The sequence below is a fragment of the Halichoerus grypus genome, chromosome 5 (assembly GCF_964656455.1).
Source record: "Halichoerus grypus chromosome 5, mHalGry1.hap1.1, whole genome shotgun sequence".
NCBI classification, from domain to species: Eukaryota; Metazoa; Chordata; class Mammalia; order Carnivora; family Phocidae; genus Halichoerus; species Halichoerus grypus.
The window spans coordinates 126952872-126979312 of record NC_135716.1 but is presented as its reverse complement, the minus strand read 5'-3'; the positions used below and the strand labels follow the sequence as shown (position 1 = coordinate 126979312).

The 26441-nt window shown below is 38.8% G+C and overlaps 1 protein-coding gene across 2 annotated transcripts in view; it reads right to left on the bottom strand.

Moving 5' to 3' along the window:
* Nucleotides 1–26441, bottom strand: part of CRYZ (crystallin zeta) — a 37018-nt gene that overhangs the window by 8628 nt on the left and 1949 nt on the right. Inside the window, exons 2-9 of one of the 2 annotated variants that reach the window (XM_036092747.2) lie at nucleotides 23810–23926; nucleotides 22248–22400; nucleotides 19142–19305; nucleotides 14430–14481; nucleotides 10385–10534; nucleotides 6394–6495; nucleotides 6198–6293; nucleotides 4324–5770 (exon numbers count right to left, since the gene is read on the bottom strand). In XM_036092747.2, coding sequence (XP_035948640.1) covers nucleotides 5606–5770; nucleotides 6198–6293; nucleotides 6394–6495; nucleotides 10385–10534; nucleotides 14430–14481; nucleotides 19142–19305; nucleotides 22248–22400; nucleotides 23810–23920 — 993 coding nt within the window. In that variant the 5' untranslated portion in view covers nucleotides 23921–23926 and the 3' untranslated portion in view covers nucleotides 4324–5605. Of the gene's footprint in view, nucleotides 1–4323; nucleotides 5771–6197; nucleotides 6294–6393; nucleotides 6496–10384; nucleotides 10535–14429; nucleotides 14482–19141; nucleotides 19306–22247; nucleotides 22401–23809; nucleotides 23927–26441 lie in introns of those variants that run through there. The other variant, XM_036092749.2, reaches the window with a different exon arrangement.

Below are 26441 nucleotides of genomic sequence, written 5' to 3'. Positions count from 1 at the left end.
TTTATAACTCTACTACTAAATCAAAACCTCTTGATAAGTATTTAACAGGCATCTCTTGAAATGCATAGGTAAACACAATGAAATAAAAGTAGAATTACACATATTTTGTATCTGCCTTTTAAACTTAATATTCTTAATACTGTGCCCTGAACATCTTCCCATGTTAGTAGCTATATATCTACATGATATTCTAATAGCTACATCCTATTGCGCTGTACAAATATATCAGCTTTTTAACCACTTGATGAAAATCTGGGTTATTTCCAAATATTTTACTATGATTAGCTAGGCTGCAGGGAAAGCAATCTTGAGATATGCCTCTACAGACATGTCCATCTCATTAGGATAAATTTCTGTAGTGGAATTAATGGGTCAAAGGGGAATCCACATTTTAAACTTAAAGACATTGTCTATCTGCTCTCCAGAAGAGAAGGAAGTGTATACTTCTATCAATAGTCCACGAGTGCCCATTTCTTGTATTACTAATAAGCATGAACAACCCTTTCCCTAAGTTTGCTGGCTGTATGCATCTTTTCTTACATGGATTATCCACTCATTTCCATGTCTCTTGTGGGGTGTTCATCATTTACTAATTAATTTGAAGAATTCTTTTTTTTTAAGATTATTAATCTTTATCTGTTACTACAGATCTTTTTCTACTTTTTCTATTTTGCTCTTTCTCTGATAGTTTGAGCTTCTGAGTAATGACGTAAGGGGCTGTTCACCTCTCAAGATTATAAAAAAATATTCTACCATGTTTTTGTTTTATATAATTTTATTTATTATATTTAAAATTTTGAACCATCTCAAAGTCTATTGATGTTATATGTGAAGTAAGATTCTAGCTTTATTTTTTTTCCCAAATGGGTAGCCAGATCTCTTAATAAATAACTTTTTTCCCCACTTAAAAGCCATCTTTATCACCCTAAAAGTGAGAAACATTTCTAGACTCTCTTTTGTTCCACTGATCTTGGACTAATATTTTAGTCACTCTACCTTGGAAAAAAATTTTCGTATCTGCTGAGACTCATTCCAACCTTTTTTTTTCCCTCCCCTTTCTGAATTGTCTGCCTACTTGCCCATTTTTTCCACAAAAAAAGGCTTTAGAAACATTTTTTTTCAAGTTTCTAAAAAGTCCTATTGAGATTTTTGTATGAATTCCTTTGAATTTCCAGAGTATGAGGGAAAAATCTGTACATGAACCTGACCAAGAAATCTTTTGAGTATTCCATTTTGTCCCCCAGGAGTTTCGCAGTTCTCTTTTTAAGGGTCCTGTACGTTTCTTGTAAGTTGGGTCACTTATATTTCACTGCTTTTTAAATTGGTATTAGTAGTACTTCTGTTGTGAATAGATTGTCTTTCCATTATATTTTCTGACCAATCAACAGGCTTATTTTAATCTTTGTATATTTATTATGCAATTGGCTACCTTTCTAAACTCATTAGTCTTTCCATTTGTTCTCTTGCATTCTCCAGGTCTTGAATAACATAACTGCAAGTAATGATTCTTCTGTATGCTCCCTTCCAATATCTGTATGTGTGACTTTTAAAAATTTTAAAGGATATGCCTTATTACTAGCAGTTTTCATTAATTTTGCATAGACCTAATAAAAACTGTCAGTAAATAAACTTAGCTCTTTGGGTTAGTTCAGCAAAGTTTTCTTTTTTTTTTTTTTTAAAGATTTTATTTATTCACCTGACAGAGACAGAGACAGCGAGAGTAGGAACACAAGCAGCGGGAGTGGGAGAGGGAGAGCAGGCTTCCCGCGGAGCAGGGAGCCCGATGTGGAACTCGATCCCAGGACCCTGGGATCATGACCTGAGCCGAAGGCAGCCGCCCAATGACTGAGGCACCCAGGTGCCCAGGAAAGTTTTCTTTAATTATTACTTCTTTCATTTTTCTGTTTTCTTTGGGCTGGCACACATAGAATTCAAAAATCGTATTTTCCTTTGTTTGTTATATCTTAATTTTTTCTCATCTTTTTTTTTTTTTTTGAGAGTGATCAAATTTACCCATATGACCTACGAAGTTTTCAGTAGTGTCAATTATGCTGATTAGTTCCTCTTATGGGAATTTACTTTTGGAGTTTCCTTTTATTTTTTTTTTCATATTTCAGGATGCACCTTTTCATTCCTTCTCTTTATCTCAATTTATTCCTTCTTTATGGCTAATAAAAATGAAAGTAATTATTTAAACACTTCTTTGTGCAAGCCAGAGCACTAAGCACTTCAGACTTTAACTTGCTTACTTCCTACAATTGCTGAGGTAGATATCACTACCATGTAATGTGTGAGGAAACTGAAACTCTGGATGACTAGGTGATTTGCCCAGCACTCTACAGCTGGTCAGTAGGAGAGCGAGGATTTAAAGCCAGGCCTTCTGCCTCCATAACCCATGCTTTTAACAACCCTGCGAGGTTTCCACATGCCCTTGGGCCTCCTCCGTGTTCACAGGGGAGTTCAGTTCCTTTTAGATCTGTATCTGGAATGAGGTGGCCTCCTAAGTACCTGTGTCAATTCCAGTGCCTGCTGGACTAAGGCAGGAGCATCTTCTGCTCCAATTCTTAGATAATCTGCATAGATAATTGCTACCGTCAGACAAATGTTCTTTGAACAAGTGTTATATACTCTCAGCATTTGCTACAATCTAGGGATCCTCCACCCTCCATCCATTTGCAAGACTCCTTTGTGGTGACTGTATATCCAGGGGTGCAAAGTGCCCCTCACTCCTCAATCCACAGTTGTACCAAAAATTGAAATCTGTAGTTTCTACCATGCAGGTGAAAGAAAGGGGCTGAGGAATACTGTAGGGGTGGGCACAGATCTCAATTCTAGCTAGCTCAGATGATGGCTGGGCAACAAGGATTTGATTTTCAAGGTGGTGTAGCTCCTGTGTCCTGAGTTAGTGACTGAGTTGGGGCTTTTTCTTAACTTCTCTCCAGCTAATCTGGATCCATGAATCAAATGATGGGCACTGGAGTTAATATAAATTCCCAGTGGATTTTGGCACAGGGTTTCCTCTTTAGTTTGTAGTACTGTTACAATCTTTGAGGGTATTTTTGCATGAAGCTGGGAAAGGGTAACCAGGGATTGCCAACCTCTGGCACGTTTAACACATTTGACAAGCATTTGTATCAGGCAGTGGGTTTGGGATTTAGACTCATTCTTAAGGTTGTCCCCATCAACACCTAGCAGTCTGACTCTAGACCAAAGTGAATCTAGATTCCTTTTTATGATATAACATTTCTGGGCTCTTTTCTTGGATGTAGGAAGTTCCCAAAATATGAGCTATTCCTAAAGCCCTATGGATTAGTAAAATTATCCTATGACAATTTTCAAATGTTGTACTTTTTAAAAAATCACTATGTTAATGGTAGTGTTGGAAAAAGAATTAAGGTTTTTTTTTTTTTTTTTTTAAAGATTTTATTTATTTATTTGAGACAGAGAGAATGAGAGAGCACATGAGAGGGGGTAGGGTCAGAGGGAGAAGCAGGCTCCCTGCCGAGCAGGGAGCCCGATGCGGGACTCGATCCAGGGACTCCAGGATCATGACCTGAGCCGAAGGCAGTCGCTTAACCAACTGAGCCACCCAGGCGCCCAAGAATTAAGGTTTGAGCTGAGGTGTTTTCCTGTCTGTGAGATGTAGTTGAGGAGGCACAGAGAGCCAGGTCAAAGAGACCCGATAGGTGTTGCTATTCTTGAGCGTTATCTTGCACAGAAAAATGCTCTTTACACTGTGAATTGTGGAACCCCTTGGCACACATAGAATTTTTTGCCTCAGTAAAGCTAAGCTAAGGACGTTATAAAATGTTATCCCCCCCCCTTTTTTTCCCTCTTCAGAAGCATGTATGTTATTTTGTACTTCCCATGGCCAAAGCTATTCTGGATGGAAGCAGCTAACAAATGCATCAAAAATATTAAATGTGTAATTGGAAATCCCAAGCTATACTAAGTGCCCTCATCTGTGTCCCTATGTCACCTTCTTGTGATGACTGGTTTTATGTGTCAACATAATATCACCATGTTTTGTTTATGTGTTTACAAAGAGTCACCTGGTGACTTCAGGTAGATTATCCTCAATAATGAAGGTGGGCCTCACCCAATGGGTTGAAAGCCTTCAGAATGAAAACCGAGGTTTCCCAGAGAAAGAATTCTGCAATATAGAAACCCTGCTGGCCCACGCTATTGATTTGGCTTATCAGCCCCCATAACTATGAGAAAATTCCTTAAATCTCTTTATATACACATGTGTGTATGTAGGTGTGTGTTTGTACATATATTAGGAGGTTATGCTTGTACGAAGAAAAACAAGAACAAAAATAATCAAACTTCATTTCCTTGCACATGACACTGATGGCAAGATTTCTAAGTAATCATCCCTTTATTTAGTTTTGATAAGGACTTCCAGCACAGAACACTGTTAGAAATTAACCATTAGGAACTACGTAAAAGAGATGTAAGGCAAGTACTATATAAAGACCAAATAGATAAACACAGGTTTTATTTTTCTACAGAATTTACTGCAGGTTATCATGTAATGAAGACAAAAGCAGATCACTCTTAATGTGTCAAATTTGTTTAGTAATTTAAATAAAAACATAGGACTCCCATCCCACAGATAATTCTAAATCTATTTTGAAAATCAAATCATCAGGAAGTATCTATCGGGAGACTATGTACCTACCTATCATATTATACCAAAAATAAGGCTGCTCTCTTCACAGAATATACGGATTATGAAGGGGGGGATATCAGAGGGGGAGACGAACCATGAGAGACTATGGACTCTGAGAAACAAACTGAGGGTTCTAGAGGGGAAGGGGGTGAGGGAATGGGTTAGCCTGGTGATGGGTATTAAAGAGGGCACGTACTGAATGGAGCACTGGGTGTTATACGCAAACAGTGAACCATGGAACACTACATCAAAAACTAATGATGTAATGTATGGTGACTAACATAACATAATAAAATAAAATTTAAAAAAAAGGTGGCACTAAAAGTACAATTAAAAAAAAGAATATATGGATAATGAGTAATCAACCATCAACACAGTGGATGTTCTAATATTGGGGAAATAGTGGAAAACTATTTGTTAAAAAACAAATTTCTCTGGACATTGTTTATCTTGCCCTTGCAAGAGACTTGTAGATCCAGATGAGATTAGCTTAGAAAAGGGGTCTTATTTAGTCCAGAAAATCTTCAGAGTCCAATACAGTTCTGAGCTAATCAGATACTAAAGAACCTTTACAAGGACAAGTAGGCTTGGAAATCACACAGCCTTATTTTGAATTAGCTTGTTTTAGTCAAAGGTATGGAATTAATGATCAAATACCAGGAATTTCTGTAACTCACCCAATGCCAAATGACTACTGACATTCTATTTCCTACTATGATGACTCCTTGATTAGAGGTAGGTGGGAGGCATAAAGAATATTGTGAGCTATAAAATAAATTGTACTCCAATGCCCACATCTCTAAAGGCAAATCTTGTTTTTTAATATAAGAAACTCATTGAATCAAATGAATGCTGATTAGAGCAAAGGTAGTGTAAGTAAAACTGGGACAGGAAACCTCCAATTGCATAGGAAATACATGAAAGAATTGATCATTCTAAGAGAAGAATCATTTTCCCCCTAGCCCCACTGCTATGGATGATATTTTCGTGAGCCTGGGCCACCTTCTCCAGTGAATACTGAGAACCTATTACAGGTCTCAACCAACCAATTTCCATTCCAGCTTGAAGGGCGGCTGCAAATTGCCTAAATTCCTCCTAAGTGAAAGAAAAAGGTCTTTTTGTAGAAGAACACGTCACTTAATTTTCAGAAAAATTTTCAGATCATGAGTCGGAACATAAACAGTTCCTTACACATATGTGGCTTTTGTCACTTGTCCAGAACTACAGAAAAAGTAGTTTTCTATAGAGTAACCTTAAGTCCAATTTGTCTGAGGCAGTGTCAGTTTACAAAAAACCTACCGTCCGGAAGCAATTACTAATAGTATCTCCGTTCTCTCTCAAAAGTGTCTTGCCTTGGAAAATAAATTACATCGCCCCCTAGTTATCTTGTAGTGACTAATCCTCAACATACCCATTCAGTCAGATAACAAAGTTTAACATCTACTGGAATTTTCAGTCTGCCTGACTAGGCAAACTGTATCGATGTTTAAGTTATCAAAATCAGAGTCACTTGTTTTCGTACCTTAGTTGATGAATAGAGAGCAACTCCAATTATACTAGATTCCTTTGCCATGGTGTCCCGTGGGTTTATTTCAATAGGACCTCTGCTGCCAACAACCTAGTATGAAAAACAACTTGTCTATAGTTAAAGATTACTGCAAAATAGTATTAAATTATGGTAAAGCTTCAAAGTGGTAAGAAGAAACCAAAATACTTACTATTACTCGTCCTCCATATGACAGAAGATTCAAATCATTACTAAGATTTACATTAGCTAACATTTCAATGATTACATCAATTCCTTTTTCACCAACAGATTTCTATGTAATAAAAAAAACGCAGAGTAAGATAAGAAAACAAGTAAAAAAAAACAACTGTAAAACAGTTATCACAGTCCCATATATTACAGAAATGTGTTTCAAAAGACATAAAATGCTACATTTTTAAGACTAATATACAAATTTTAAATGATCTAATTATATAGTGTTGATGTAATTCCAAGGTACCAGTCACAACATTTAAAGTGGTAAAGATTTATACTAAGTAAATTTCAAGTGCTTCGACTCAACTTGACTATAAAATACTTTTTCCTCGGTTGAAAATTTTCTGTCTTCAAAATGTATTTTCACAGAGAAGCAAACAACAAATCCCAAATCCCAAAAAGGCTTACACTTTTGTTAAAAAACAAAAAACAAAAGAAGAAAATCATTGGCTGTTTGGTGTTGCCCAATTTTTTTGTGTGTGCATTCAATTTTGTCCCAAGTAGTTTACAATCAGCTTGGCATACTACTTTTCTTTTGGGTTTTCAGAGATGTTGGTTTGCAATATCCAAAACTGGCTCTTCTCTTAAATAAGTTATACATATACACCTTATACTCATTTTATTTAACAAAAAAAATGAATACCTGTGTCAGGCATTGTTAAGTACTGGGAATTCAAAGATGGACACAGAGAACTCAAAACAAAGCTAGGGAGAAAGACGGAAACCTACCGCAATCATAGCTGTGATGGGATGGGCTAAGTGCTGCGTTAGTGGAAATAAACTATAGGTTATAGAGAAAAACAAAGCTATAACTCTGATCACCTGTAATGATCAGAGAAAGTTCAACAGAGATGAGAACCTGGGCCCTGAGGAATGAGCAGGAGCTCTTTAAGCAAATGGAAGGAAGAGGAGCCAGCAGAAGCTGCACCTGAGGCGGGAGAAAGAGGAAATAGAAGAGCTATGGACTGAGAGTCCGAGTCGGGATTAGAAAGTAGCCCAGAGGAGCTGGGGCACGTGTTTGGGAAGGCAGGGGGTGGGGAAGAGGTAGAGAGGCGACTGTCAACTATACCAGTATGGACTGGGAACACGTATCGAATGCCATGTTAAAGGAGCTAGACTTTTGGGAGGCAGGTGCTAATTTTTGTGCCAGACCCTGTTTTAGATACTGAAGGTGCAGCAGGGACCAAGAAAGACAAAAATTCCTATTCTCATGGAGCTTCCATTTTAGTTATTTCTGGAGATTTTTTTTTTTTTTAAAGGAGAACCAAGTAAGTCTGGAAAATGTGAAGACAGAAGGGGATATTAGGTCAGTTATAAATAACAGACAAAGCTGGAGAAGATGAGGACTAAACTAAGTCACAGCAGAGACAAGAACAAAGGGAGACATATTTGAAAGGCATGTCAGAATAGAAACTGACAGAGGGAGGTGGCAGACCTGACGGGCAGGAAGGAGAACAGTAATCACAAGATAGGAATTAAAAATGAAACGTGGGTCTGTCTTGGGTGAGCAGATTAGTGGCCACGTCCAGCAGGCTGATGGCACGAAGGAAGGGAATGCAGGCCAGAGACAGTGCTGGAAATCAGCAGGATGTGGGCACAAACTGAAGCCATGGGTGTAAATGAGATTGATCAGGGGGAAGGTCTAGCACCAGGGAAGATATGAGACCAAGGGGAAAGCTAAGGAACAGCAACACCTAAGTAATACGAGGAGGAAGGGGACTGAAAATGAAGTCAGGGAAGTAAGAAGAGAACCAGCTGCCAGGAGATGTGATCAGGGTCAGCTGCTGCCAAAAAAATCACACAGTATGAAGGCTAAGCCAAAAGCAGCAGAGGGGTAATTAGGAGCTCACCGGTGACCTCTGACAAGCAAAATGCAGTGGAAGGTGCTGGGAAGTAAGGAAGTAAAAGGAGTAAGTACTCACTGCTTTTTCAAGAAGTGTGGTTGTAGAGGGTGGAGGGTTTGATAAAAGGTTAGGGGAGTGATTTGGAGAATGAGAGAGACTTAAGCAGAAGGAGCTAGTGGAAGAGAAAGAAGCCACAAGACCTCAGGGTCTTAAAGTCAGATTTCTGCAAAACAAAAACATATTCTTAAATTAACTGGCCATTTTTCATCTTTGTAAATACTCTTGGATGATGGGAGCAGGAGTGAATATTCAATTAATTTTAGGTTTCCTAGACATATTCAAAGGAGTACTTTTACTCAGTTTTTTGGCAATATGATTTAGTGCTAATAAATAAACTCTCACTCATATTTTCCTCAATTTGTTAATGACTGAGGTTACACAGTAATCAGTACCTGGAAAATTCTAAGTCTTTCTCAACATAAGCAAGTAATTTGAGGTTTAGCAAAGTAATCAGTATTTAGTAAATTTCTACTGTAGTACAAACATAGAACTTCAGAATCTGCTTGAATTCTGCTCTAACAATGGAATATATGCAACAACTAACTAAAACCTACTTCACTGCTCTGGATGAGGTAATGATTATTCCTCCACGCCATCCAATTAAAAATAAACTTTTTTCCCTAGGCTAGACAGATCCAGTTTGTAATCTGTAGATACCTCACTTTTCACTAAAAAGTTACACCAACAGAAATTATATTAAGAAAACCTCGTGGTTGCCAGAGGCAGAGGGCTGGAAGTGGGTGAAATGGGTGAATGAGGTCAAAAGGTACAAACTTCCAGTTATAAAAAAAAAAAAGTAAGTCACGGGGATGTAAAGTACAGCATGGCCAACACAACTGTTAATACTGTATCACAGATCTAAAAGTTGCTAACAGTAGATCTTAAAAGTTCTTATCAGAAGAAAAAAATTTTGTAACTATGTATGGTGATGGATGTTAGTGAGATTTACTGTGGTGATCACTTCACAATATCTACAAATATCAAAAAAAGTAAAAGGAGGGTGCCTGGATGGTGCAGTCATTTAAGTGTCTGACTCTTGGTTTCAGCTCAGGTTATGATCTCAGGGTCATGAGATCGAGGTCCATGTCCTGCTCCACACTCAGCATGGAGTGTGCTTGAGTTTCTCTGTCCCTCTCCCTCTACACCTCCCACTCCCCCCGCCATACTCGCTCTCTCTATCTCTAAAATAAATAATAAATCCATCAATAGATGAATGGATAAAGAAGATGTGATATATATATATTATATATATATATAATATATAATATATATAATGGAATATTACTCAGCAATCAAAAATGAAATCTTGCCATTTGCAACAACGTGGATAGAACTAGAGGGTATTATGCTAAGCAAAGTCAGTCAGTCAGAGAAAGACAATTATATGATCTCACTCATATGTGGAACTTAAGAAACAAGGCAGAGGATCATAGGGAAAGAGAGGAAAAAATAAAAGAAGACGAAATCAGAGAGGGAGACAAACCATAAGAGACTCTTAATCATAGGAAAAAAACTGAGGGTTGCTGGAGGGGAGAGGGGTAGAGGGATGGGGTAACCAGGTGAGGGACATTAAGGAGGGCATGTGATGTAATGAGCACTGGGTATTATATAAGACTGATGAATCAAAGACCTGTACCTCTGAAACCAATAATACACTATATGTTAACTGAATTTAAATGATTAAAAAAACCAAAAAAACCAAAACTAAATAAATGTTAAAAAAAAAAAAAGAATTCAGGGCTCTAAATACAAAGCTATGACTTTACTTAAAATGTGACTACATTAAAGAGTACCAACTTTTATAGCTATAAGACTCTGGAAAGGCTAGGTTTTATTTGATAAACATAAACAAGACAGATGAGAGTAAAGGTTTGAAAATTAGACATCTCTGCTTTTTAATTTATTAAAACTGTAAAACACATAGGCATAAAAAAAGAAGCAAACAACTTTAAGAGAGTGGTTGATAAGAAAAAAGAACTTACAAAAAAAGGAAGTCTCCCAAGAAATAAAATTTACTTTTATAAAACTGTAGAATAATTTTACCTTAATTTTATCAATATAATTGAGTTCTCTGTGATTGAACACTTCATGGGCTCCATTTTGCAAAACAATGTTTTGTCCTTCCTCAGTACCAGCTGTGCCCAAAACCTTTAAGCCATAAGCTCTGGCAATTTGGCATGCTGCTAGTCCAACCTGAAAAACAAAATATAAATGCCTAGTTTTAGATTCTTTGCATCCCTGCAAATATTTATTAAATATATGTAATAAACTTAAGGTTCTTCTAGGTCCTACCCTATCCTTAAGGAATTTCGAGTCTAAATGAAGAAATAAGAACAACAATAGCTAACTTTTATTGAGCATTTATAATGTGTCAGGTACCACTCAAAAGACTTTCCATCCATTGCTTTATTTTAGCCTCACAATAAGCCTAGGAGGTAGATATTATTATTGTCCATATTCCATAGATGAGAAAACTGAAGCTTATAAAATATAAGTAACTTGCCCAGGTCACAGAGGTGGGAACATGGCCAAATCACAGAGCTGGACCAATTCAGTTTGTAGAGCTTGAGCTTTTAACCACGGTATCAAAATGCTTACTATTAGCATCTACTTTGTGCAGAAGGTACGGGGTTTAAAGATATTCAAAACTTGTTCACTGACTTCATACTTTAACAGTACATATAAAATGCTAAATGACAAATGTGACACCATTTAAGTGGAAGAGATAGGTATATGAGCAAATTAATCCATTCATCCATATGATGACTATTTATTGAGTGTTTACTATGTGCTAGGCATGGTACTTCATGTAAGAAACTTATATTCTGAGAAAGGGGGAAAATAATTAACACACAAACAAATAAATGAATAAAGTACATTCAGAAAAGAAAAAGTGCTATGAAAAAAAACCTAGCCTATTGGAGATAGGGAGAGGGACTAGTGAGGTCACCAAGAAAGACCTGAGTGAAGTGAGGGATGAGCCGTGTGAATATCTGGAAAGCCTGGTGGAGAATGCTGTAGGCAGAATGGTTGTGACTCACCTGGTGACATGGGAATGAGCTTGGGGCATTCAAAGGACTGAAAGAGGGTCAACGTGGCTTGACGGCAGGGTACATGGGAGATAGCGCAAGATGCGGGCAGAGGGGCATGCAGGGCCTTGCAGGAATTCACTTTGAAAATGCTGAGCTGTATGTGCTCACTTAACTGAGGATGTGCAGTAATTAGCTAAATATGCATATGGACTTGGGAGCATCAGAGTTGGAAATATAAATTTGAGATTCATCACTTTATAGTTGGTATTTAAAGCCACGAATTGGGGGCGCCTGGGTGGCTCAGTCATTAAATGTCTGCCTTCAGCTCAGGTCATGATCCCAGGGTCCTGGGATCGAGCCCCGCATCGGGCTCCCTGCTCGGCGGGAAGCCTGCTTCTCCCTCTCCCACTCCCCCTGCTTTTGTTCCTGCTCTCGCTATCTCTCTCTGTCAAATAAATAAATAAAACCTTTAAAAAAAAAGTAAGAAAATAAAGCCACGGATTGCATAAAATCACTAGGTCACTAAATAAATGTACTTACGGTAAAGGAGAAATAAAAGCATATAAGGAATATAGATAAAAACAGTTATTTAAATTGCAATACTAGGAAATCTATGTTTGGTTACATGCCACATGAACAGTACAGGTAAGTGTCACATACATTTAGAGCAGGGCTTCTCAAACTTAGCACTACTGACATTTGGGGCTGGACAATTCTACGTTGCGGGGGCTATCCTGTGCTTTGAAGGATGTTTAGCAGCATGTCTGGTATTTATCTGCTAGACAGCAGAACCCCTCCACCCAGTGACAACCAATAATGTCCCCAGACACTGCCCCAAATGTTCAAGGGGGAGGAAGGATGATGCCAAACCACCCCTCATTGATAACCAATGATTTAGAGGAAGGTAAAATCATTATGGATTGAAAAGAATTAAAATGAAAAATGATGATAGAAACTGATTAAAATTGTAACAGAATCACAGACTCCCAGGTCTGAAATAGACTTTAAAGATTGTATGGCATATGGGAGTGATGAGCCTGAACTCAGTTGGGTTTTGGCAGGGATTTATTTGATTTAACCAAAACAAACAAACGCCCAGGACTCACGGTCTCATGGGTCAGAGAGACATTCAATTCCACAAAATACTATGGAGTTAGCACTATTGATTTTTGCTACTTTAAAAAAAAAAAAAGGCCTCTAATAAAACTACATCTAAACTAAAGATTTAATGCAAATATATCTCCTTCTGCTCTAAAGAGGCATTTAATAGCTATTCTGAAGGTACTGTTTATGCCCTTCTTGTCAACAATTATACCAGGAACAGTACTTCAATAGATTATATACCATTATGTGTCAATTATTGTTCTTCTATTTACTTTGCTGACACTAAAATAGGGCACTCCCCACCAACATATCTGGGTAACAGCTGTGTTCATAAATTCCACACCATTTTAAATACACAACATAATCCCAGAGGAATTTGAAGTAAATGAGGACAGAAAGTACAAACAGAAGCAAGACAAAACCCAGTACTATTTCCCTCTAGTAGGGCGGGGAGGATCAGAAGCGCTTCTCACACCAGGCCACCAGCCTATCCCTGCCAGCCAAGGATTTAACAAACTCAGCCAGCTCAGAGAACAGTGTGGATTTTGCCTTAAAAAAAAAAATAAAAAAAATAAAAAAATCATGGTGAAGTGACTGGGCTTTTTACAAGAGGGTAAAGGGAATAAAAAGAGATTTTCTTTAAATTCTTCTCTGCCCTTCCTACTGAAACCTCTCCCTTTTATACAGAGCACCAGGTTAGCTCTCTGAAAGCCAAAGCAATTTAAATAAATGGAAGTTTGACAGATCCTTTAGTTATTTTGGGTTAAATTTAATTTAACCCAAAAATAGCCTCTTTGGTGAAGCTAAGCAATGGGCATTTTTGACAAGGCATATCTGTCATACTTTCTCAAGCCCCAAAAAGACAATCTTAGTCTTTTTAGTAAATACTCTGATCTGTGAAATCCTTCAGAATTGATCTATTTGAGGTAGACAGGAGGCTAAGTGTGGAACCTTGTGCTTCATCTATTTAAGGTAACAGAAACACAATGGGCTGAATGCTCTGTAGTCCCTGGCCACCTTTAGATTTTTAGGATGCCACTCATTATTCCAGAACAATGTGCCATTTGACAGGCTACTCCTTTCAACTACTCTGCGGAATACACAGTGCTCTGAAAGGGTTAACCAGCTTCCTCAAGGTGAGCCATCTAGCCCCAGGCCCTGTATTTTAAAAAACGTGAAATCTCATCTCCAAAATTTCTAAAGCCTCTACATGCAGGATAGAGGTCATGTGGATTTCTTGTTAAATTCCAACCTCAGAGCTCTAACTTTTCCTCTAAGCTCCTCAGAGGCAGATTGACAGCCGGTTTCTTGAAGAAGCTTCTGACAGCCCTGTGTTGGGTTATTTCACTGAAGGGCTTATTTTAAAGTTCTCAGTCCCTCCCCCCCCCATTAGCATTTAAGCCATGGGTTGTGGTGTTAAGGACACAGCTGTACACCGTGCATTCCATGAATGTCCTCAAAGCGCAGCAGGCAAGCAGTGGAAGGGTCTGAGAATTCTCAGTGTGGCTTTGCAGTGCTGTCTGGGGCAACACAGGTAAAGCTTTAATGAGCCTTAGTTTCCTTAGCTAAGGGAATATGGAATTAATATTAACTTTAAAAAACTGTTTAAAATTCCAAATAAATACTCTTACAACATATGCTACTTGAAGGCAAAAACAAAGCCAGTTTATTTTGGTCTGCACCTGACACAGGTGGAAAACCTAATACAGACATTTTTAATGGGGTGATCTGCTGAATGTATTAACCAAGAAATGCTAAACTAATGACAAGGAATCACCTTCAGAAGACAGCATTTAAAGAAGCTTTACTACAAAAAGGAATATATGTACTGACTACAAGTATTGACCATATTTATTAACATGGCTTTTAAAAATGACTGAAAAGAAATATAATGTGAAACCCACACACATAAGCTCCTTTAAACATAAACTTAAAAATAAAGAAATACTTACTCCTCCGCTAGCCCCATGAACCAGCACACTTTCTCCAGCTTTCACACGGGCACTGCAAAACAAGACAAGGGTTCATCACCTCACGTTGAAGGTAATGAAGCTCAGGTGTTTGTCATTCTTCTTAAGGAAATTCTACCCTCAGTTCAGCTAACGCGTCCCCAAACAGGAAACTCATTCTGCTCTACAGCCCAAAATATTCTCCAAGCTTAACAGGATCAAATGAGGGTTCTACAGGGCCATAGACGAAAGAAAACATGAAATTCATTTGTTCGTTCAACAAACGTTTAATGGGAACCTATTATGTGCCAGGCACGGTGCTGGATGCTGGTAGCACATCAGGGTGCTACCTTCCTTCTGGGAGGCTACAGTCTTTGGAGGCACGTGAAGTGAAAGAGCTGAACCTAGAGGAACGGGAGTCTCTCGTTCATTCCTACAGAAAGTGTCTCAAAACAGGCTTATGATAGCCCAGTCTCGGTTCTGTGACCCAGGGTAACGCCCAAGAAAACGCAGAAGTTAGATGATTTAAGAAAACATTTTCCTTCTCTATGCCTTTGAACATCAGGTCGTGCAGCCTCTAAGCCCACATTTCAGAGAGCAATGCTGAATCAGCAGCGGTACGAGGGTAAGAAATACGATCAATCCTGTCACAAAGGTTTCCATGTCACACCAAAAAATGTCTAGATCCTCCGGTAAGATGACATATTCTTTCTACTTCTGGTTCATCTGACTACTTTTCCATTATACCGAAAACAAGGTACATGCAACAAGACAGACAGGAGATGCTTTATTATTCCAGATGGACAAGTGCTAATGTCCCAGTCCAGCAGCTGTTCTGTGATCCAGATCGGACTCTCGGGGAGGATCTCTTACTTCCTAAAATACTGGGGGTGGCCCCACTGTACAGACGTTATGTTCAATCTGGGAGTAAGAACACAATGACCCAGAGTCATGCTCAAGGCTGCGTGCCAAGAGCTGACAAATAGCAATCACGAGCAGTAAATGAAGCTTCTTCCAATACTCTTGTTTAGAGATAAGGGGACTGAGGGCAGTGAGTTAAATGGAGAGTCTAAATGATAAACTATTACCAAACACTTTGACATTTTAAAAAGTAAAATATGAATGTAAGGGAATAGGATTACTGATGTCATACTATGGCATATGAAATACTTTTCCCAGTAATGGTTCTTTTAAGAATCTTACAAACAACCCCTCAAACACTAAGAGCACATTCTCCTAAACCACTGGGCCTGGGGTGGGGGGTGAAAAAGCAAGCTAACCCTCTCTCGGACCCCACTGCTATGATCCTTCTACCCTTGCACAGAGTCATTGTGATGGTTAATTTTATGTGTCAGCTTGGCTGGGCCATGGGGCCAGAATTTGATTAAACATTATTCTGGATGTCTCTGTGGAGGGCCTCATCCAATCAGCTGAAGGCCTTAAAAGAACAAAAACTGACTTCTGGAACAAGAAGTGATTTTGCCAGTAGACCGCCTTTGAACTCAAACTGCAACTCTTTCCTGGGTCTCCAGCCTGCCAGTTTACCCTATCAGACTTTAAACTCACCAAGCCTCCACAAATCAATCTCTCTCTCTCTGTATATGTATGTATGTATGTAATACGTACATATGTACATACACATTCTGTTGTTCTGTTCCTCTGGACAACCCTGACTAATACAGTCAGCTCCCCTGGGGGCTCATGGCAGGGGCTCGAGCCTTGGCCTGGCCTTCCATGCTGTTGTTCCAGACTTCCTCCCAGTCACTGAAGATTAGTACCTGGCACATTAGTACCTGGCTTTCTCTTCCACGCCAAAGCCGGCCCTAATCTAAAAGATTTCAACATTCTCTGGGAAGAAAATCTTGAATCGCAATTCCTGAATTCTCCCCTTTAGCCACTCTCTCCCAAGGCGGAACCTGGTAACCACCCCCAAACACTCTACTAGAGAAATATCAGACCCTAATAACCAGTGTTATGACAGTAATTTCCTATCCTAATTCTGTAAGCCCATATTCTCTCAAAATCTTTTCTCCAACTTCCCAGAGATTACCATCTCTGGATTGCTCAATTTCTGCCTACTTGTTGCTCCTGGCCCCATTTCCTGCACTAGCCAGCCGGGACCCCATAGCAGGTTATGCCGGCTCCTCTCTCTTCCTCTCCTGTGCTCTCATTTCCATCATGCTACTCCATTCTGTCACTAACACTCCAGCCCTGGATTAATGTTAAAATCCAACTTCCTTGATAATCTACCCAAATGGCGAAGTACTATTTAAAAAAAAAAAAAAAAAGATCACGTGACCATGCATTTTGGTGCCACTTCCGTTCTGATTCTCGAAAGATTACTTTGCCTCCCATTTAATTATGAAAAATGAGGCAATCTCATATGAGTTCCTTCAACACTCCACCTCCCTACCCACACATTTTTCCATAGTTATACCATCTTTACCTCTTCTGGGTTTAGCAGACGAGATGTCCTTTAATATCTGAGGCCAATCTCTCCACACATCCTACTTCTTTCCATCCCACCATCTGCCACTCCACCCTCTCTTCCAAACCTTCCGTTGCTCCCTCTGCTAGATCCTTCCTCAGCTATAAACATATTCAGCTCCCATCCAACCTTTTGTCCCCACAAACTCCCGAGTACTCTTCTACTTCCTCCTCCTTATCTCCATTCAAGGAACCCAATTCCACCTCCTTCCTCAGCCCACTCAATCAAGCTTCTGTCCCGCCGCTCTACTGGGAAAGTGACCTGGACTCAAGTCACCAATCACCTCCTAATTGCTAATCCTAACTGTTCTTTTTTTTTCCAAACACACCTCACTGCTGCATTTGACAGCTAGCTTCCCTTCTTAGTAGCAACATCAACCACTGCCCCTAACACCACCAACACCAAAAGAGTACTTACTCTGTGCCAGGGTCTGCACTGAGATTCACAGGTATGACTTCACTGAATTCTCACCACACCCCTAGGAAGGAGGTACTATTAATATTCATGTTTTTCAAACCACTAAACTACAGCTGAGACAGGGAAGTAACTGGACCACGGTCATATGGCTGGTAGTAGGAGAAGACAGTCCAGTAACAAGTCTTTCTGTCTTCAAGGACCATGAACTTAACAGGTGTTTAACAGACACCATGACCTTGGCCTTGGCAAACGCTCCCTTTGGTCTCTTAGGACTCTGTCCCCTACCTCTGACTATACTCCTCCATGCTGATTTTCTCTAACTTTCTATTCTCACTCCACTGTTCTTCACTCCCTGAAGGCTTTCAGTCACTTTCATCTTGTCAACTCCCACCCACAGGCTGATAACCCCATGTTGACATCTTTACCCTTCAGGCTTCAGATTCTTTCACACAACAGGTTGCTGGTCTTTTCCATCATGATGCCTATCTTGGTTTCAAGTCCAAAACTGGACCAAGCTTCTCTTTGAAACTTTTTCCTTCTTTTCTCTGTCATAGTTAAACATTTACCAACCTAAAGAGCTAGAAGTATCCGTAAGTTCATCTTCTCTCTCATTCTCCACATGCAAACAGTCACCAAACACACCTGATTTTACCCTCTAATAGTTGTCCTTTCCCTTCCACCTTTTCTACCATGGCTTTTGCTCTGGCCCTTAGGTATTTTGCCTAAAGGATACTCGTATAAGACCCACCCATCTCTTTCTCCACTCCTGTCATCAAATCCACCCTTCACATACTGATAGGTGATCTTAATAAAACACTCATATAACAGTATCACTCTCCTGAATAGAACATTTCATGACCCCCAATCCCTTACGGAACAGTGTGCGAGCTCTATCATCTTGCTTTTTACAATCTGAAACCTACCTATTTCATGTGACAGCTAATATTTATTAAAAGATTACTATATTCCAACCTAATTCTATGCCACTCTTTGCCTTGTAATCTTCTATCCAACAAAACCAAATTGCTATAGCTCTCCTTAAATATCATGATTCTCCCCCCCGACACCAGGCTATTCCCATTGTCTAGAATTTCCTCTCCCCTCCCCGCTATCCTTCCCCAAGATAACTCCCTGATTAAAGTACATATTTTCAGAGGGGCGCCTGGCTGGCTCAGTTGGTGGAGCATGTGACTCTTGATCTTGGGGTTGTGAGTTCAAGCCCCATGTTGGCTACAGAGATTACTTAAAAATCAAATCTTTAAAAAAAAAATTATATATATATATCTATACCTATATATGTGTGTATATATATATATATGTATATATATATAAAAATTGTCAGATCCCAGCCATGGAAACTGACCAGTGGGTCTAGGGTAGGGCCCTACATGGTATTTTTAAATTGCAGCAATTAGTTTCTAGGGCTGGATAACAAGATTTTTTGAACCATGACTTTAAAATAATCCAAGCCTCATATCTTGGCAGGAAGCCCTATTTCATCACCACTGTTACATCCCTTATGATCCCATAAATCCCTATGCACATCTACACCACTGTACTTTCCACATTATACATCAATATTATAACTCTTATGTCTGTCTCTCTTACTAGACTGTCAGCATCTTAAAGACAAAGACAGCATTTTGCTCTTCTTTGTATCCCCAGTGATTAAAATAATCTTCCAAATTAGCACAGTTTCCACTCCATAAGTGCTTAATGGTAACTAAATAGTAACCGCACAGGAGAGAGACGGATGCGTGGTAGGAAGGCAGGCGCTACCGGCTCTATGGCCGACCGTGTGTGTCGTTACCTGTGCAGCAGAGCTCGGTACGCAGTAAAATATGGAATACCGATGGCAGCTCCTTGCTGGAAGTCCAGTGTTTCTGGCAGTGTGTAAACACTGTGATCTGCTGCGAGGGCATACTCGGCGTAGCCCCCAGAGATGGTGCTGGTAGTGAAAACTCTGTCACCTTTCTAGGGAAAGCAATAAACTGATAAATGCACCAGGGATTAAAAATGATGTCAATGGGTATAATTCTTTACAATGCAATTTTTATAACAACAAATAAGTATTTATGTATTGTTTTCTACATCTTAGGGTCTCATAAAACTATCTTTAGCATATTGAACATTTTTAAAGGTTTTATTAATAGAAACCAAGAAGAAGAAAACTTAAGGAAAATAGGAAAAAAAAAAAGGAAAGGAAAGGAAAGAGAACTTCCAGAATGGTATAATGAGAAGACAACTAACCTTTATCGCCTTTATCGAGAGAGCTTACTGTGCAAGACACTGTATTAGGAGTCTAATGATATTGTCTAATTTGATCTTCTCAAGAGCCTATGAGGTAAGTACTTTTCTTATCACCACTTTAGATTAATTCCACTATACAAATGAGGAAATTGAGGGACAAAGAAGTTCAATAATTTGCTCAGATTAAGCAGTTAGTAAATGACAGTTAATACAACTATTTTTTTCTCCAAAATACTAGGAAGAAGAAACAAATAAAATGTAAGGTTTCTTCCACACACCAAATACGTGTTCTAAATCCGTCCCCTGGGTTTCTTCACCCCTGCATTCTTTCCCTCATTTTTTATGCATACACCAAGAGCAGGAAACTATGGCTGAATCCTGACAGCAAGATGAGCTGGGACAGGCTTCTTCACTTGTTACAGCATCAGAAACACAGTAAACTCTCAGGAAACTCTGCTGGGTCCTTGCTATTGAAAAGCAGATGCATAACTGAGAGTGAGGTAAGGCACGATGCAAGACTTAGAGCCTGCCCAATGTGACCCGCATGCCAGGGAAATCAGACTGTCTACTACAAACACCTGCCCGAACTCTTCTTTCTTGAAAAAAATTAAATATTCCTTGGAATAAGCAAAATATTAAGGCAAGAACTTTCAGGATTATTCAATTGCCCCCCCCCAAAAAAAAGATCTAAAAAAGTAATAGCACTATGTTGTAGGATAGAAACAAAAAAGATTCAAAAGGCATCCATCCAGCAGTCAAAGACTCATCCCTGCTTAACAGTGCCATGTGCAAATGGTCAAATATGACTGTGTTAAGATTAATCCTGCTTTAATAGCTTAAAAAGATGTTGCACAGATTGCAATATAATTCAAACATGTTCTAAGAATTCATTATGGAAAGCAGGACTTTGAGTTCTGTGATGGATATTAATAACAAAACAACTTCCCCCATTGAAAGCATCCTAAACCCTAGGAAGAGAGAAAAGGAAAGGATAGGAATAACTACAATGCAAGAAAACATGATGAACCATCAAAGATAAGTAACCAGGAAAAGAAAGGAATTATTTCTAAGTTGAAGAAATCAAAAATAGCTTCACTGAGAAGCCAATATTTAAGGTAGGTCTTGAGGAATTGGACAAGATTTTGAAAACTAGAACTGACAAGAGTCATTATGAGTGAAGGGAACAAAGTAAACAAAGGAACAGTGGCAGGAATAAATGCTGAGAAACCGCTAGCATTTGTGCCCAATGAGTAAGTAGTCGAATATACGGAAGGTAATAGTTTCAGAGATAAAATGAAAAGGAACTAAAGCTGGAGGGTAAAAGCCCCCGCACCTATGTTTTTAAGTTTCAGTTTCATTCTGCCAAGCAGAAGAACCAATATGAGCAAAGACAGAGAAGGAAGAGCGTGGGGTATGCACCTTATTAGACAGCACAGGTCCACAGCTTGGTGGAAAATTCTAAGATGTCACATGTGATCCTGGAAACCGTGGGGTCATCGTGAAGAAGGCACAGAATGCCAAAGTGTAAAGAGGACTGAGAACACTGGGCAACACTGAAATTTGAGGAGCATCCCGAGAAAAAGCAGCTTGAAAAACAATGCCTAGGAGGAAGTGGGGAAGAGGACAGGAAAAATGATGTCATAGAAGCTGAAGAAAAAAAAAAAAATTTTTTTTAAGAAAAAGCGGCTGAGAGTGTCAAATGTCACCATGAAGTCAAGAGAGATAATGACATAAAAGGGCCCATTAACTCCAGCAATCGAGAGGCCATTAGTGACATTAGCAAGAATGTTTCCGTGGAGCTATGGGGGCAGAAGCCAGACCGCCACAGGCTGAGGAGAGCAACGCTGTAGGAATCGGACGGTCTTCCTGTGCAGAGGCCACGTTAACCTTCTCTGTCTCAGTCCAATTTTGGTAAATGTGCTGCCAAAGTGGAGCAGGTCAAGGAATTATGAGGAAAGATGCTAGAACATGAATACACTATCCATGTTTTAGATTCCTTTTGGCATATAAATAACAAAAGCCCCGATCGTAACATTTTTATTGACTCAGTCACCTTGATCTGAGGCAGAGCTCTAAAAATGTATAGTTGACCTGGCATTTTTTTCATCTTTTACTTATTATTCAAAAGAACTGGCCTTCCCTTTATCTTATGAAACTAAATTTATAAAAGGAATCAAACATTATGTTGGTTTGTGTATTACTGAGACTTAGGAAATAGTATAATTTCCTTGCCTATTTTCTGTCCTTACATATTTCTGCTACATCAAAAGGATCACAGTTGAATTCTGTGAGGATGTGAAGATACAGAATTTACCCAGCACTTGTCCCCAACAATGGAAACAAGGAAGACCTCCAGATAAAAGGCAATCTCTTTTTTGAATAGAGGAGTCCCCCAAGTGGCAGAAATTGTGTAATGGGGCCTTTCATTTTTTTTAAGTTTTTATTTAAATTCCAGTTCGTTAACAGACAGTGTAATATTAGTTTCAGGTGTACAATCTAGTGATTCAACACTTCCATACAACACCCAGTGCTCATCACAGCAAGTGCACTCCTTAATCTGTAACGGGGCCTTTTAAAGACTTAAATAACAACACATTTTAAAAGCCATGTTAAAAAATTTGAAAAAAAATATTAAGCCAAAATGGAAATAATTTAAAATGTAATACCTTGAAAGTGGATACATTATCTCCAACGGCTTCTATTACGCCAGCCACATCTGAACCAGGAGTATAGGGTAAGAGTTGTTTTCTGCTGTAAGTACCAGAACGAATATACGTTTCCACTGGGTTTACACCACATGCGTGGACTTTGATCAGAACCTGCAATGACAACATATTTTCGTTCACACGGAACATTTAGGCATTCATTCAGCGTTATGCTAGGACTCCACTGATTATGGGAATTATAAAAATGGAGGCGAAAACCTCACCTTCAACGGACTCACATTAGTTTTGCAAACCAACATATACATAAAAAAGATAAGACAGAAAGGCTTATTATGTGCTATATTAAGAACATTTTGGGAAAATAGTAGTGGAAGTACTTGAGAGGATGTGTGGCACAAACCTCTATGGGCTCATCAAATCTAATTCTTCCTCCTCCTGGGTACATAGGAAGAATATTATTTCTTGGTGCCTTATGATTGAGTTTTAGCCAACAGAAAGTGAACAACAGTGATCAGAGTCACTGTCAGGGCCATTAAAGATGTTCTAGGCAATCCACACTGTGCCTCCACCCTTTTAAAGAAGTGACCCCAGAAGACAGAGGTGTTGAAGGTGGCAGAGCCACATGATGGAAGAAGGCTAGGTCCACAAATCACTCTTTGAGAGTTACCCACCGACGTTTAGAATTCTGGAATTTAGTGAATGAGAAGTAATTTTCTATTGTTGAACCACTGAGATTTTGAGGTTACATCTACCACAGAAGCTAATTTTACCTTACTTAATATATAATGATTACTTTTGCTGCAGGAGTAAGAGAAGGCCTTACAAAGAAAGTGGTATTTGAGCCAGGCCCTAAAAGGAGAGTAGATATTCTTTCAGAATGGGAGAAAAGGATATCTCAGGTAGAAGGAATAGTATGAGAAGGAATAAAAGGGCCTCTTGGGGAAACCAGATAATGCTGCTTGTTACAGCACAGTCTATTGAAAAGGAACAATACGAAATGAATCTCTAAAGTTAGGTTATGGCCAAATTGTAAAAACTCTCAGGAGGTTCAAGGTTCGTTAAGGAAATGAGACTTGGGAGTCATGGAAGGTGCGGTAATAAAGATACATAATTTTTAATGAGAAAGTATATCGTTAAAGTCACCAGAAATGATTAAACTCTTCATTTAAATTCTCTTAAATCACATATAGAAGGGCATGTATGCAGAAGAAAACCATTTTCCTACTGTGCACAAAATAGAAATCATGAAAAGTGTGTAACAGAATAACTTGTTCAAAACTACTTATGACTCCATGCAGAAAAATTCAATTATTGCACTGCACAGATGATCCTCAACCTCAAAAATGTTCTTATAGCAAGATATTTTTCCTTTTTATAGATCTACCTCACTGTTATAACTATGCTCTCTTTGTCAGAGCTCACATATATCATCAGTATAAACTTTGTCCTAATTCAATGTCTCTACGAATTATTGTGAGTCTGCTTCTTTCGAACATTAACCTGATGTGCTGGAGACTCACACTCAGTGTAATTACTGCCTGTTTTTATGTAATTATTTCCACCTGATGGTCTTTTGGAATTGGTACTGCAATATCCGACTGGAGTTTCAGCACTTCTGGTCCACCAAATTCAAAAACTCGAATCGCTCTCATCAACTTCTGTCCAGTCGCCATGGTGATCTAGACACCAAGAAAAAAAATAATGTTCTGTCATATGGTATCTAGGCTATATCACTATGTTTTTTCCCCTGGAGGAGGCAGATCAAACAATTTTTCAAACAACAATTTAAATCATGAGCTTACACAGATCTCATTTCATGTTTAAGGGCCTTTCATCTTACAAATCCTTCAGCTACAAAGCAAAATACTTGATACTACTTCCTGTAGGGATTCAGTGCCTTCCACAAGGGAATCAAACATGCAAACAAAAACATCTGGCTAGACATAGCATGATACAGTATCTTAGGTTTCTTTTTGTGCAAGTTTGTGCTGCCACATCTTAGAAATTTGTTAAGTTTTATTAACATTAGAGAAATAGACCTATTAGATTATGAAATACTTCAAATATAGAGAGAAACATAAAGAATATAATGAACACATTTACCTGCCACCCTGCTTTAATAAATCTTAACATCTTAAAAACCTAGAACATTATAGATATAACTGAAGCCTTCTGTACCCATCCCCAAGCCCATTTCTGGCCCACACTTTTAAGAGGTGATTATTACCATAAACTCAGAGCTCATCATTCCCATGCATGATGTCATATCACTACTTCATTCAACAATATGTGCCATGTGTTGCATGTTCTCAAACTTTAGATTGGATCATACTGTACTTTTCTGCAACTTGCTTTTTCTTCTCAACATTAAGTTTTTGAGATTTATCAATGGTGAACACTTAGCTTTATGAAGTTCATTCATTTTAACAAAAGAGGAAAACATTAAAAACTAAAAACACTGCTTTGTATGTAATCTTTTATAAATTACAAGGGTCATTTACAGTTAACCTTTCTGTCCTCAAATACAAGGGGGCAGAAGCAGGCAGAAGACATAAACCTAAGGTCACTGTAGAGCAGCTGGGCAGTCCCTGAGGGTGCCACCTGTGTGGTGTGAGGACTGGGAAAAGGCAGCTCACCCCATACCTGCCAACAGTCTCACTACTGAATTTCGATCTAGCTCTTCACTCAGGCTGGGTATTTCTTAGACAAGAAAGTGAAAGTATAAAGACAGTAAAACAGAAACAACAACAACAACAACAAAACCAAGGTTGCCCAGCTCAGAGTTTTTCATTCTGGAAATAAGAACACAGCTTTCTTTTCCCTTTTTGTTGCCAGCATGGTGTTACGGAAAGAGTACGGGTTTTGGAATCTGACAGCTTTCAGTATGAATTCCGGCTCTATCATTTACTAGCCAAATGGCCTTGGGCAAGGCAGTCAACTTTGTTGAGCTTCTTCATCTGAAAACTGGGCTCCCACTCAGGGTTACTGTGCTAGAGACAGAGCAAGCAACAAGCATTGAACCTGGCAAATGTTCACTCCTATATATAGTAGATATCATGATTCCCTTCCCATCTCTTTTCTCCTTTTCAATTTCTTATTCATTAAAATACTCTTGATTCTATAATTCCATAATCACTTTTGATTTTACATAACAATATTTACAGGACTCAGATTATAAAAACAAGACCTTGGCCTCAAAGGATTCAGTCTGGAGAATCATTTAAACTAAACATTAATATCAAATATTGGTTGTTATTCATTCAACATGTATTTTTTGAACATTAACTGTAAGCGAGGCCCTGTGCTAACCCCAGAGAACACAAAGGGCAAAGAAAAAATGCCCCAGCCCCTCTCCTAGCTCCTGTTCACTCTGTGCTCTCATTCTTTCACACAGCTACACACACCACGTTAAGATCTGCAGCTCCTTTTCCACTTTCTACCTACTTCCTACCTATTTATTTCTTTCAAGCACTTGCATCTACCTTTTCACCAACAGACATCATTATTATCCTCAAAGAACTGTAGTGGTAATAAAAGCAAAATTATCCCAAAATAGGATCTGTCAAAATTATCTAACACATACATTTCCCCCTACATTTTGATATCTGCTAAGTTGGGAGAAAAGAACAAAGGAAGGAGGATTCTCATCCTTAATACTGGATTTAGAAGACCCTGCTGCCTTGCCTAGTACTACCATCTTCTCCTACCGAGCGTGTAAGGAGACCAGGTATAACCTCGACAGCGCCATCTTCTACTTTGCTTCTGTCCATCTTATTTCCCACTGAGCCTTTGCCACTATGATCGATCAGGCTTCAATCTGTACAAACTGCCTTTGAAAACCCCCTCAACTACCCATAGGATCATCATCTGCTTCATAATACATAACACATAAGGTGATATGTCAAAAGGAATAATAAAAAGAAATAATACAACACACAAATTGTAATTATAATTCTTAAACCCCTAATACCTGATTTCTTCGAAAAAGCCCATCTTTTATGTCCATTGGTATAATTATTTTCACAATAGGTAGAAAAGCAACCATTTAATTGTATGCAGAAATGGAAATAAAATCACCATCCATGTTATGGATGAGAAAACATCCCAAGAGGGTAAGAGACTCACCAGGGTCACACAGAAGCAGAGCTAGAATCCAAGTCCTCTATCTTAAATGTTGATTGGTGATGTACCCTT